Source organism: Microtus pennsylvanicus, chromosome 8, assembly GCF_037038515.1.
Source record: "Microtus pennsylvanicus isolate mMicPen1 chromosome 8, mMicPen1.hap1, whole genome shotgun sequence".
NCBI lineage: Eukaryota > Metazoa > Chordata > Mammalia > Rodentia > Cricetidae > Microtus > Microtus pennsylvanicus.
In genome coordinates, this window is record NC_134586.1 from 33,563,061 (window position 1) to 33,576,419 (window position 13,359).

Here is a 13,359-nt window from a genome sequence, read left to right on the forward strand (position 1 = left end):
ACACTAGATCTTCCCCTAAGCCCCTAAGCTATAGAACCCATTCTTTTTTGTTTCTTTCTCTCTTTGTTTTGGTTTTTGAAACAGGGTTTCTCTGTATAGTCCTGGTTGCCCTGGAGCTCACTCTGTAGACCAGGCTGGCCTCGAACAAGGAGACCCGCCTGCCTCTGCCTCCCAAGGGCTGGGATTAAAGGCATATGCCAACCCCACCCAGCTAGAATCCATGCATGGCACTGTGATCTGTGTCTTTTTGCCTGCCCAGAAACAAACCGTTCTCTCCCAGTCATTAGAATGCACAGACCGAGTAATAACTGACACAGGCCCCTGTGATGACTAAAGACATTTAGTTCTGAGTCAGGCATCCCTTGAGGACTACTGGCCTTTGCTCTGAGATGCCTGGGACATCCCAGGGGTCTGTAGGTGAGATAAGAATAGAATAATGGAGGGCTGGGGAGATGGCTCAGCGGTTAAGAGCATTGCCTGCTCTTCCAAAGGACCGGAGTTCAATTCCCAGCAACCACATGGTGGCTCACAACCATCTGTAATGAGATCTGGTGCCCTCTTCTGGCCTGCAGACATACACACAGACAGAATATTGTATACATAAGAAATAAATATTAAAAAAAAAAAAGAATAGAATAATGGGAGGGGGAAGGGTGGGACTGGAGAGATAGCTCAGTGGTTAGGAGCACTGACTGCTCTGCCAGACCACCTGGGTTCAGTTCCCAGCATCTACATGCCAGCTCAGTTCCGGGGAATCTGATGCTCTCACACCAGTGCACGTAAAATTAAGTAAATTGTTTTTTAAAAAGAAGAATAGGATAATGGGCTGTGAGGAATTAACAGCTGCTTCGCTTCTGTAAAATTCCCTCTGGCTATGGGAAAGGGAGGAAATGGTCCTTTTATTACTACACAGAGGGAAAGAAATGAACAGCTAGTGGTAAGAATAAACGCACTTAACCTGAATTTGAACTGAGTCTGTCTCAGGTTTCTCCCAGTGGATCTGAACAAAACAAATCCACTCTTATGGAAGAGGTCACAGTACTTTGCAAAAGAGTTTCAATAGAGTCATGCTTTAGGCGTTATTGTGGTAATGATCACCAGGAAACTTTCTACCAAAGTTGTACTATATTTAAATATGCCTAAAATAAACTGTCCAAGGTCAGACTCTGGAAGCTTGAACCAACACTGGCTGCTCATTCGTGCCTAGTGCAGACGCAGATGTTACTTGGCCAGCTCTGGTGTTTGTAGACCCTGCCCACCAACACACACACACACACACACACACACACACACACACACACACACACAAGAAACCCAGTGGGTCTGGAATTTGCATTCATCCCCCAGCCTCTGCTTTCCCAGTTCATCCCAAGCTGAGATGACAGGCAGACATAGCCACATCCAGCTGATTCTCTGCAATAGGATATAATAGGCTCTGTTCGTACCCATTTTACAGATGGAGGAACTGAGGAATGAAGAGGCTGAGTGAATTCAAGCACAGGGGGGTTGGCCTCAGGCCCAAGCCCCCTAAGAGTGACTTCTCCCAGAAGGGTTGGCTGGCTTCAGGTCCCTCAGTGAGCTGCATTCCATAGGTCTGGAATCTTAAGCTATAGGTCACGGGCTATAGGAGTGGAGAAGCGAGCCCCAGACAAGTCACCACTGGCTGTCCTCCTGACATCTGACTGATTGTCCCTCAGCTCTAGCCTGGGCACAAGAGGCTGGACACACATGTAACGTGCTCTGCAAGTCTCTGGGACTGTAGTGCATGTATACAGTACGAGAGACAGGAGTGCTCTAATCCCAGGACTTAAGTCACCTTGAACAAATCTTTATTATTTTCTTCTGATGAAAATGGTAAGGGCCAGGGGCTGGGGCAGCTCAGTGGTAAAGCTTTCACGCCTAACGCCCAGGGTTCCATCCTCAGCTCCCCTCCCCCCCAGAAATGTACTTATTTATTTACTTAACACATTTAGAGATGGGGGGGGGTGGGTGCTGAGGATTAAAGGCAGGCCCTGTGCATGCCAAGCATGCACCCTCAACCTCCTGAAGAAAGCTGGATCATGGGTATGCACTTCCCACTCAGAATAGGGTTGATCTCACACAATCCTCCTGCCTCAGACTCTCAAATAGCTCGTTACAGGCATGCCTGGATGTTTCTACTTTTCTAATTCACTTGCACAGTGTGTTTTGATGCATGCACACACGCGCACGCACACACACACACACCAAAAGAAAAAAATAACCCATGAATACCTGTGGGGCCGCAAAGAATGACTCAACAATTAAGAGCATGGGCTGTTCTTGCAGAGGCCTGGGTTTGATCCCCAGAACCCACACAGTGGCGCACACGATCCCTAACACCAGTTCCAGGGGATCTGACACCCTCTTCTCCTCTCCATGGGCATTATACACAAGCAGTCCATATACATACGCGCAAGTGAAACACCCATACACATAAAATAAAAATAAACCTAAAACCCAGAAGAGGAAGAGGAAGAGAAAGGAGAGCACCTGTGCCCAGAACGGAGCCCAGCTTCACAGGCTGGCCCTTTTCCTGTTCGTCCTTGAGGTTTCTTCCAGGAGTAGCCACAGGGCCTGGCTTCACAGCCTCTGGGAAGGCTGGAGGAGGAGGTGTGCTCTCAGGAACCGGCTTCCCTGGAACAAGGTAGAGTAGACACTGTTAAGTTCCATGACTCGGGGAGCTATGGAGAGGCGGGTCTGGAAGTCAGGGACTTTGGCTCTGATAGTCTGAATCTCTCTCTCTCTCTCTCTCTCTCTCTCTCTCTCTCTCTCTCACACACACACACACACACACACACACACACACACACAGCTTCTGACACGATTAGTTAGGTAACTTCAGAAAAGTCACTTTCTATCTGTGAGCCTCCTATAAGAAGGAGACCTGGAGACCACTGGGGCTAAGAGATGGCTCAGCAGTAAGAACACTTTCTGCTCTTACAAAGGACTTGGATTCTGTTCCCAGCAGCCCCCATGGCAGCTCACAACTCTCTGCAACTCCAGTTCCAGGGCATCCAGCATCTTCTGATTCCCGTGAGCACCAGACAGGCACACGGTACACATTCATGCAAGTAAACACTCATACGCATAAAATAAATTGGGACTGGCGAGATGCCTCAGTGGTTAAGAGCACGGGCAATCTTTAGGAGACTCGTTTGATTCCCAGCACCCACATGATAATTCAGAAACATCTGTAACTATAGTTCCAGGGGATACAGCACCCTCTTCTGGCCTCGGCAGTCACCATGCATGTGGGTGGTACATATGCAGGCAAAACCCTCACATATGTAAAATGCAATAAATAAATTTTTAGAAATAAATTAATTAAAACCAAACGGAGACCATGAAGATAATGCCTGCTTTCCTCCTTCCTGGGGCCGCTGTGAGCAGGGTGGAGTCCGGGTGTAGGCTCTGGCAAGGGCTGCACAGTTTACTGAATGTGTAAACAAGTCCAAGGCAGCCACCGGGGAGCTAGGTGTGGCTCAGCGGGAGAGCACTTGCCTAGCACGCGGGAGACCCTGAGTCCCAGGAGCCACAGGTACCAAAGTCCTGACAGCCCAGCCGTTTCACTTCCCCACTTCCTAGTGTGAATCCTACAGAGCAGCTATATTTCGAGAGAGCCGCTGGGCCAGGCCCCACCCCGCACATACACACAACTGAACAGTTCATCTCTAAACAACTTGAGGATTTGCTGAGGCTCACACAAAGCCCTGGCTTATAGGGCTGGCTGCAGAAGTCACCTGCCCTCAGTCTCACTTCTACTTAGCATGAGTTTGGGAAACTCGGAAGATGTTAGGAGCTCATGCACGTGCCTGCTCTGGTTCAGATTCTCAAAGCAGGTCGGCCAAACAGCGTTCTCTCTTCCACTAGTGTCCAGGCTTACCCTTCCTGCCCACACTGCTGCCAGCTCAGCTGCCCTTCCTCTATCACCAGGTAGCAAGAGACAGAAATATGGATCCACTCCGGCCCCATCACATCCCGCTGCTTAAAGGGAAGAACTATGGCTCCTCAGCACTGGGATTAACGTTTAAATTCCTTAGTCTGAATTCTCCAATGTTACCGCTTCAGAGAAAATCTAAATTATAAGAGATGTGGACTTAACTCAGAGGTGGTAGAGCACTTGACTAGTGTGTGTGAGGGCAAAGAAACGAGCCCACAGTCCTGTGCCCAGGGTCCTTGGCTCACTATTGGTTTGCGGTAATATGTGTGTGAAACAATGAAAACGATACCCCCTTCTGTCTTCCTCGGGCACTGTATGCAGGTGGTGCACGCACACAGCCATAGGCACAACACTAAAACAAGCCCGGCGTGGTTACTTTTGCTTTTAACGCCAGCACTGGGGAAGCAGAGGAGCGCTGTGAGTTCTAGGCCAGCCAGGGCTACACAATGATACCTTGTTGCAAAACAAGCAACAAATCTTGGGAACTGGAAAGATGGCTTAGTGTAGAGTGTGAGGACCAGAATTAGGTTACCAGCACCCTAACTCAAGCTACAGAGATCTGATATCTTTGGCCTCTGAGGGCACCTGGACCCATGTGCATGTGTGTGCTCACACACACACACACACACACACACACACACACACACACACACACACACACAAGGCCCAGTGACAGCTGCCTACTTACTTGGTCTCTCAACAGCATCAGGCCGAGCTAGAGTCAAAGCCCAGCATCATTTGTTCCCAGTGATAAATGGAGTCTCTCGAAACAAAGCATCTCTGTGGAAGTCGTTTTGCAAACCCAAGCTTTGGTATCACCACGGATAACATCTAAGTTCACCTGGCACTGTGCTTTCCTGGATGCTGGCAGGCATACTGAACTTCCACAGCCATCTCTGGCAGTCAACAGAATTACCTGCGCGCACGCAGCATTTACTTTTAAAAATATCTGCTGGTGGAGCCGAGGATGGAAGCCAAGCCCTCAAATATGCCGGGTAAGCCCTCTGTCACTGAGCTGCACCCCAGCACGACCCCACAAATTTATATCATCTCTAAGCCAAGCATGTTGCATCCTCTTTGTACTCCCAGCACTTGGGAGGCTGAATTTGGAGATTCAGAGTTCAAATCCAACCAGAGCAATGTAGTGAGCTTGTTTCATAATAAATAGGGGGAGCAATCTAGAAGGATAACTCCTCGGGTGAGGGCTCGTTTGGAAAGTGAGTGGTCCTGGACTCGATTCCCAATTGCAAAACCACCACTGTGTGTGACCCCACTCCAGTCTGAGTTCCATCAGAGAAGGCCAGCATCCTGAACAATTAGGAGCAAAAGCACAATGAGGTCATGGGAAGTTCCAGGAATTTGGGACAACAAAGGCTAAATGGGAATTGGAGTGACTTTTCCCTGAGTTTCCTGTATCATACATGACACATCCCTCTATTAATATTTTTAATTATATTTACTTCTTTAGCCATGTGTGTACATGTATGGAGGTCAGAGAACAACTTTTGGGAACTGATTCTTTTCTTACACTATATGGGTTCCAGAGGCCAAACTTAAGTCATAAAGTGGCAACCAGCACCCTTACCCACATTACCCTCAGTTCACTGGCTCACATTCTCTTTTAAATAAGCTTGTCTTAGGCCCGACATGATGGCACATACCTTTAATTCTAGTACTCAGGAGCCCGAGGCAGGAGGATCTCTGTGAGGCCAGCCTGATCTAAATAGCAAGTTCCAGGACTAAACAGAGAAACCCTGCCTCAAAAAGCTAAAAATAAAATAATATAAATATAAATATAAAGCCAATCTTATGAAAGCAGAAGCAAGCACCAGCTCCATCCTGCCCCAGTCGAGATCACTCTGGACCACTTCCCAGAGGATGGAGGAAGTTGGGTACGGTGATGCAGCAGGCCTGCAATCCTAGCATCAAGAGGTGTAAGATAAGTAGGTGTTCTAGGATAGTCTGTTCTATACAGTTAGATCCTGCCTAAAAATAAAAACAAAAAACCAAGAAGAAAGCATGGGGAGGCTGGAGATACAGCGCAACAGTGAGTATCTGCCCATCATGTGTAATGCCCTGGTTCAGTCCCATGCACAGGGTGGTAGTGAGACTGATGAGAGAGAGAGAGAGAGAGAGAGAGAGAGAGAGAGAGAGAGAGAGAGAGAGAGAGAATATGAATAAGAGGAGAAGAGTGTAAATTACTTCACTCAAACAACTGCCTGGCATAGTGGCACACACCTTTAATCCCAGCATTCTGGGAGCAGAGGCAAGTGGATCTCTATGAGTTCGAGACAGGCCAGCCTGGTCTCCATAGCCAGTTCCAGGACAGACAAAATGGCATAGCAAGAACCTGTCTCAAGCCGGGGCGGTGGTGGCGCACGTCTTTAATCCTAGCACTTGGGAGGCAGAGGCAGGAGGATCTCTGTGAGTTTGAGGCCAGCCTGGTCTACAAGAGCTAGTTCCAGGACAGATAAGATGGCATAGCAAGAACCTGAGGTCTCAAACACACACACACACACACACACACACACACACACACACACACACACACACACACTAACAAAGTCAAGAGTCAGAGATGGACAGGAGTGAAGTTTCGACCGCCTCCAGCTGGATGGGCAGCTTAGAACAAGAACATCATTGCCTTTCATGTTCATCTCAAGCCACCGTCTCAGGCTGACCTTTGATAAGTGGGACCTTGGGACCCTGGCTTACGCACAGCTCAGGGGAAAACGGTCCCATTATACTAAAACCCTGCCCACTTTGCCCATTGCCACAGTCCAGTCTGACTGGTTTCTTTTGTCACATTGTCCAGAACCTGGCATTGTTCCTTCCTGGTCATTAGGAAATGTGTTTTGGTTTGGTTACTATGTTGTTATTTGGGCTAGAGGTTTTTGTGTTTCCTTTTGTTTGTTTGGTCTTTGAGAAAGGGTCTCTTGTAGCCCAGGTTGGCTTCAAACCAACGATTAAGAGTGAACTCCCAATCCTTATGCCTCTGCTTCTAAGTGCTGGGATTGAGGAATGACTTTTGTTGGGTCGTGCCACCTGAAATGTAGGCTCTAAGTCAGCCACCTCCCCACAGCTGCCTATACAAAGTCTGTGCCTTGTAGCCCAGGCTAGCTTTGAAGCCCAGGAAGGGGGCGCACAGTCTTTGTAACAAAATGTCAACAAAAGCCATTTGCTGAGGTGACTGCCAATTCATGAGCACGCCTGTCACAAAGCTGCCCAACCAGGGGGTGACCAAAAGCAGATGTCCCCAGGAGGCAGGCTGGTCCACACATGGCTTACCCAGCCTCTACTCGTTGCTACTGTCTTTCTTGTGTTGTTCCTTCCTTCCCAGACAGCCTAGAGCACCATAGGCCTCAGAGGACATACAGGCAGCACCTCATGACCGGTATGTGAAGCAGAAGGACAGAGGTGCCTGGTGTCTACATGGTAAAGAACCCTCAACCATGACTCTGGGCCGAAGCCATGTCCACAGTAGTGGGAAATGATACCCAAAGGACCATCTGTGCCCACGTTGCACTTGGGCCCAGTATATAATGCATCTTTTCTTTTACATTTTGTATTTATCAATGTATTTATCAATGTGCATATACCCAATGTGCATATACCAGCATGTGAGTGTGTGTGTGTGAGGTATGTGTGTGTGAATATGGACAAACATGTACTCCAGAGCTTGTATAAAGTTTGAGACAAAATCTCTCTGTTGTTTTTTGTGCCATGTATACCAGACTAGCTAACCTGAGGGCCTCTAAGAATTCCCCTTTCTTAGCCGGGCGGTGGTGGGGCACGCCTTTAATCCCAGCACTCGGGAGGCAGAGACAGGCGGATCTCTGTGAGTTCGAGACCAGCCAGGTCTACAAGAGCTAGTTCCAGGACAGGCTCCAAAACCACAAGAGAAACCCTGTCTCGAAAAACCAAAAAAAAAAAAAAAAAAAAAAAAAGAATTCCCCTTTCTCCATCTCTCATCTCCCTTAGGAGTACTGGAAATGTAGACACTGGTGCCAGTGTCTGGCTTTTACATAGATTCTGGGGATTTGAACTCAGGTCCTCAGGTTCGCAAAGAAGTGCTTTCATACACTGAACCATCTCCCCAGCTAGAGGTATTTTTGTGACAGCAGCCTGGCTGAGCTTCATCAATAGCATGGAGGTCGCCGGGCGGTGGTGGCGCACGCCTTTAATCCCAGCACTTGGGAGGCAGAGGCAGTGGATCTCTGTGAGTTCCTTCGAGGCCAGCCTGGTCTGCAAGAGCTAGTTCCAGGACAGGCTCCAAAGCTACAGAAAAGCCCCGTCTCAAAAAACAAAACAAGGGGGCTGGAGAGATGGCTCAGAGGATAAGAGCACTGGCTGCTCTTCCAGAGGTCCTGAGTTCAATTCCCAGCAACCACATGGTGGCTCCCAACCATCTGTACTAAGATTGCACCCTCCTCTGGCATGCGGGCAGAATGTTGTATACATAATAAATAAATAAATCTTTAAAAAACAAAAAAAAAACAACATCAAAAAACAAACCAGCCGGGCGGTGGTGGCGCACGCCTTTAATCCCAGCACTCGGGAGGCAGAGGCAGGTGGATCTCTGTGAGTTCGAGACCAGCCTGGTCTACAGAGCTAGTTCCAGGACAGGCTCCAAAGCCACAGAGAAACCCTGTCTTGAAAAGAAAAAAAAAAAAAAAACCAACAAAAAAAAACGCAGAGAAACCCTGTCTCGAAACAACAACAAAAATAGCACGGAAATCAAAGGTCATTCCATCCATACTTAACCTCTGGCTCCTATTCTTGGTGACTTTGTTCTTTCCTCTGTGACTGGGAATGGAACCAGGGCCTGGCACTAAGACACTGAGTTATAGCTCAGCCCCTATAACCTTTTTGTTTAGCACAAACCTGTGTCTCTCTGTGCAGGCACATCTGGTGTGGACATCAAGGGTCCTGGGGCTCATGGCTGACTTTTACAAGCTCCACCCAGAGGGCACACAAAAGCTTCATTTACTGTTTTCAATCCAGGGAGAACCCATCTTTTCTCGCCATAGTCTGTGCTCGGCAATGTGTCACCGAATGGCAGCATTCAGGGTTGGGGTAGGAGGAGGATTCACACTGGGAGGGCAGCATGAGAAGGCCTGGGGAGAACCTGTCAGCACATTTGGGGTTAACACCCCTCCACTACACAAGGGTACCTAGTGACACTTGGAGGGCCGTGCCCAGCCACAGATGTCAGCTGACAGGCCCAGGTCAGGCTCTACTACGTCAGGCCCCATCAGCTTCCTGAAAAATCCCCGGGCAGGGTGAGCGTTGGGTTAGCTCAAGCTTTCCACATGCAAATGATAACTAAGATGTATAAGGTTCAAATGTCTGGATTAGGGATACATCTCAGAGGATCAGTGCTTGCCAAGCAAGCATGAGTCTCCGGGTCCTACAACCCCAACACCAAAAGAAGTAAATAATTAAAATATTTTTTTTTTAAAAAAAAGGAAGTAGACAGAAAGAAGGAAAAAAGAAAGACAGACAGACTTTAACCATCCTAATTTATCTTACATTGTTGCTTGTTTTGTTTTCTCCCACTGTGAAAACCAAACGGGAGAGAATGTGGCCAGGAAGCTGGCTCAGCCGGCAAACCACCACCACCCAACCCCACCCACTCTTTCAGCCACCCAAAAGACAGAGATGCTGGAGAGATGAAAATAGAACACCAATCACCGCAGGCTCAGAGGTCAAGAGAAAGGAATGGGGTGAGTGTACTACCTCACCCCAGAGCAGGCTGGGGACAGAATTCCCCTGGAAGGCCTCCCAGTGCTCGGGACAGTGATCTTTTTCCCCTTGGGGATTAAATTCTCAAGGGTATCAGGTACTCGCACTGAGTCAGAGTGCAGTAAGAGGGTAGAGCTGGGATGAAGCAGACACAACCTCCCAGTCAGCTGGTACCCAGGACATGGTCTCCATCCTCTAAGGATGCTCACACATGTGAGCATCCCTGGGCACACACACGCACACACTCACACACAAGCCCAACTGTGTTCTCTGTCATCCTGAAGAAAATGAAACCTGAAACTCTTGTTTCCTCTGGAATCTATTTCTGCTCCACTTCCCTCAGTGGAAATAAAAAAGACAGTTTTCTGTGCCGAAGTCTTGGCTGACCCCTGGGAGGCCTAGGCTTCCCCCACTGGCTGCCTGGAGGCGAATCTCAGCACAGCTCACTGGGCAGAGGGCCCTCATTCTATGAGCACATTCCAGAAATCCTTCCCTTTACCGTTTCAAGGCAAACAATAATACCACACTTAAGTGTTTGCTTTAATTCTAAGTTGACCTGTAGCTGGGATGGATCCCTGCTAAACAATCTAAGTGATTGGGCACAAACTAAAGGACCCTGGAGCAGGCAGCCACCTCAAGAACAAACAGCTCACTAGGCCCTTGCTTTGATTTTTTCCTACTAATCCCCAGACCTGGTCTCTGCCTCTGTGATCTGTGGTTTAACAGTACATGTGCGCACGCGTGTGTGTGTGTGTGTGTGTGTGTGCTGTGTGTGCTCATGCACGAGTATGCGCACATGTGCATGTGCGTGTGCGTGTGTGTGCTCATGCATGAGTATGCGCACATGTGCATGTGCGTGTGCGTGTGTGCTCATGCACAAGTATGTGCACGTGTGCACATGTGTGTGTGTGTGCGTGCGTGCAGGGGTTGGAGAGATGGGTGAGCTGTTAAGAACACTGGTTGGCCGGGCGGTGGTGGCGCACGCCTTTAATCCTAGCACTCGGGAGGCAGAGGCAGGTGGATCTCTGTGAGTTCGAGACCAGCCTGGTCTACAAGAGCGTTCCAGGTCAGGCTCCAAAAAACCACAGAGAAACCCTGTCTCGAAAAACCAAAAAAAAAAAAAAAAAAAAGAACACTGGTTGCTCTTCCAGAGGACCTGGGTTTAACACCTATCACCCACATGGAGGCTCACAGCTCCAATGTGACTCCAGCTCCAATGAGTCTGACACCCTCTTCTGGCCTCTGTGGGCACTGTACATATATGGTACACATATATGTGCAAACAAAACACTCATACATATAAAAAATATAAATATTTTTCTTGAAACTTTTTGAGACAGAGTTTTGTTTTTTTGTTTTTTGTTTTTTTTTTTTGTTTTTTCGAGACAGGGTTTCTTTGTGGTTTTGGAGCCTGTCCTGGAACTAGCTCTTGTAGACCAGGCTGGTCTCGAACTCACAGAGATCCGCAGAGTGCTGGGATTAAAGGCGTGCGCCACCACCGCCCGGCTTGAGACAGAGTTTATCTATATAGCCCTGGCTGTCTTGGAACTAACTCTGTAGACCAGGCTGGCCTTGAACTCAGAGATCTGCCTTCCCTCTTCCTCCCAACTGCTGGTGTCACACCTGAGTCACTTCCGGAGTGCTCCACCCCTAGATTCCAGTGGAAGCTTCAGCAACACAGGAGCTGTCTTGCCGGGCTACAGCTCAGCTCACTCAGCTCAGGGTTGGTTGTGCAGTGTGACGCGGCTGACACTGACTCACGCAGCCTCTGAGGATGGTTTAACCTCACACTTGGAGGAGCCTGAGACCACAGCACAGTTCACAGTCAGAGTGTGACGGGCGAACCTCATTGTGCCCCAGTTCAATCGCACTGCACATGGCCTCTGCGCGTCCTTCCAGCACTCTCAAAACCCACAGTGACCCAAGAATCAGTTCGGGGAGGGAAATCAGGTGACCTGCCCCACACTAGGTAGGCATCAGCACCTTAAAAAAAAGATGTGACCACCTCTTGAAGCTTCCTGCTTTGAAAGCAAAGTAAACAGGGGTGTGTTTACACACTTGATTGATGGTTTGTGTCAGGGTCTCGTGGGACATAGTAGATGATAGATAAGTTGATTCTGGGTCCACAGGCTGTGGCTCTGGGGCTGATGTCTCAACCCGACACAGGGCCAGCTCCAAGGTCAGACCCCCAATGGTCCAGAGAATGAACCTGACCCGCATTCCGTTGCTCCCTAAAGTTATGAAAACCTTAGAGTTAATTGGGAGCCCTGTCGCCAGTGTGTGCGCAACCTGGCCTCCATGAAGAGGAAGGGAACACTCTTCTGTTTTGCTCAACAGCTGTCCAAAGTCCCCTGTTCAAAGAGCCCCATCCAGAAAGGAAGTGACTCTGACCCACCAGCCAAAGCCAAAGCCTGCGTGGTTGGAGTTGCACAAACACAGCTCCCCAAACCCTGTAAAACAGCAAGAAAATTCTAGCTGGGGTTAGAAGTTGGCTACCCCGCTCTTCCCTAGTGCGTGAGGGCCCATCCCCAGCACCCACAAAAAGGCACAAGAAGACAGCAGTGGCCCAAGGGAGAGGAAGATTTAGTCACTTCCTACACCCCTTCAGTTGACATCCAGAACCTCATGGCTACGTGGGATCAATACGTTCTTATAAGCTACAGTCGACACCTGCTCTCATCAGCTTGGTGGGATTTAGAGTCAGCATGGAGGCAAACCCTCCTCTGGGTGCATCTGTGAGGGGTTTTCTGGTTTAGACTGACTAAGATGCAAAGACCCATCGAGAATTCAGGCAGCGCTGTCCCATGGGCGGATGTCCTGGACAGTACACAAAAGAGCAGAGCGCCAGCTCTCATACTTCCTGGCTGTGGGTACAGTACCAGGTCCTGGTGCCACACCTTCCCACCATGATGAACTGTGCCCTCAAACTCAGAGCTAAATACGTCCTTCCTTCCTTCCTTGCTTCCTCCAGCTGCTTGTCTGAGGATCTTGCGACAGCACTGAGAAAAACAGCTAGTGCAACGGTAAAACCTCAGTGTCCCCATTCCACAGAACACTGGAGTGTTCCCCAAAACAAAAGTTCTCCATCGCTTCCTAGAAAAAAATAAAAAGGCAAATTGTTCATAAAAGAAAAAAAACTTCTTTTTGTTTTGTTTTTTGAGATGGGGTTTCTCTGTATAGCCTTGGCTGTCCCAGAACTCACTCTGTAGACCAGGTTGGCCTCAAACTCTTTATTGTTGTTTGTTTGTTCCCTTAAGATAGTCTTCCAAAGGGACCCTGGCTGGCCTTGACCTCTCAAGCAAACCTGTCTCTATCCTCCCAGGAGCTGGAATTACAGGCACATCCCACCACATCTGGCCAAAAAGAAAAAAAGAAGCAAACAAAAACCTTAATTGTCTTTATTTTCCATTAGAATCAAGCAATATTCCATTGCATGCTGCAGACTATGGTTGGAAGGTCAAAACAGTTAAGAGTGTATATCAGTCTCCCAGAGGACCTGTCCAAATTCTATTCCCAGCATCGCTGTTAGGCAGCTCACAACCCCCTGTAACTCCACCTCCAAGAGATTGGATGCCTCTGGCCTTTGTGGGCAACTACCCACAGAACACATAGACACACATGTGCACGAGCGCGTGCGCGCACATGCACAGTAT

General features: G+C 48.7%; 1 protein-coding gene across 1 annotated transcript in view; it reads right to left on the reverse strand.

Annotated features, from left to right (window-relative positions):
- Irak2 (interleukin 1 receptor associated kinase 2) overlaps positions 1-13,359 on the reverse strand; it is a 53,134-nt gene that overhangs the window by 25,650 nt on the left and 14,125 nt on the right. Inside the window, exon 3 of the mRNA XM_075983161.1 lies at positions 2,512-2,655. Coding sequence (XP_075839276.1) covers positions 2,512-2,655 — 144 coding nt within the window. The remainder of the gene's footprint in view (positions 1-2,511; positions 2,656-13,359) is intronic.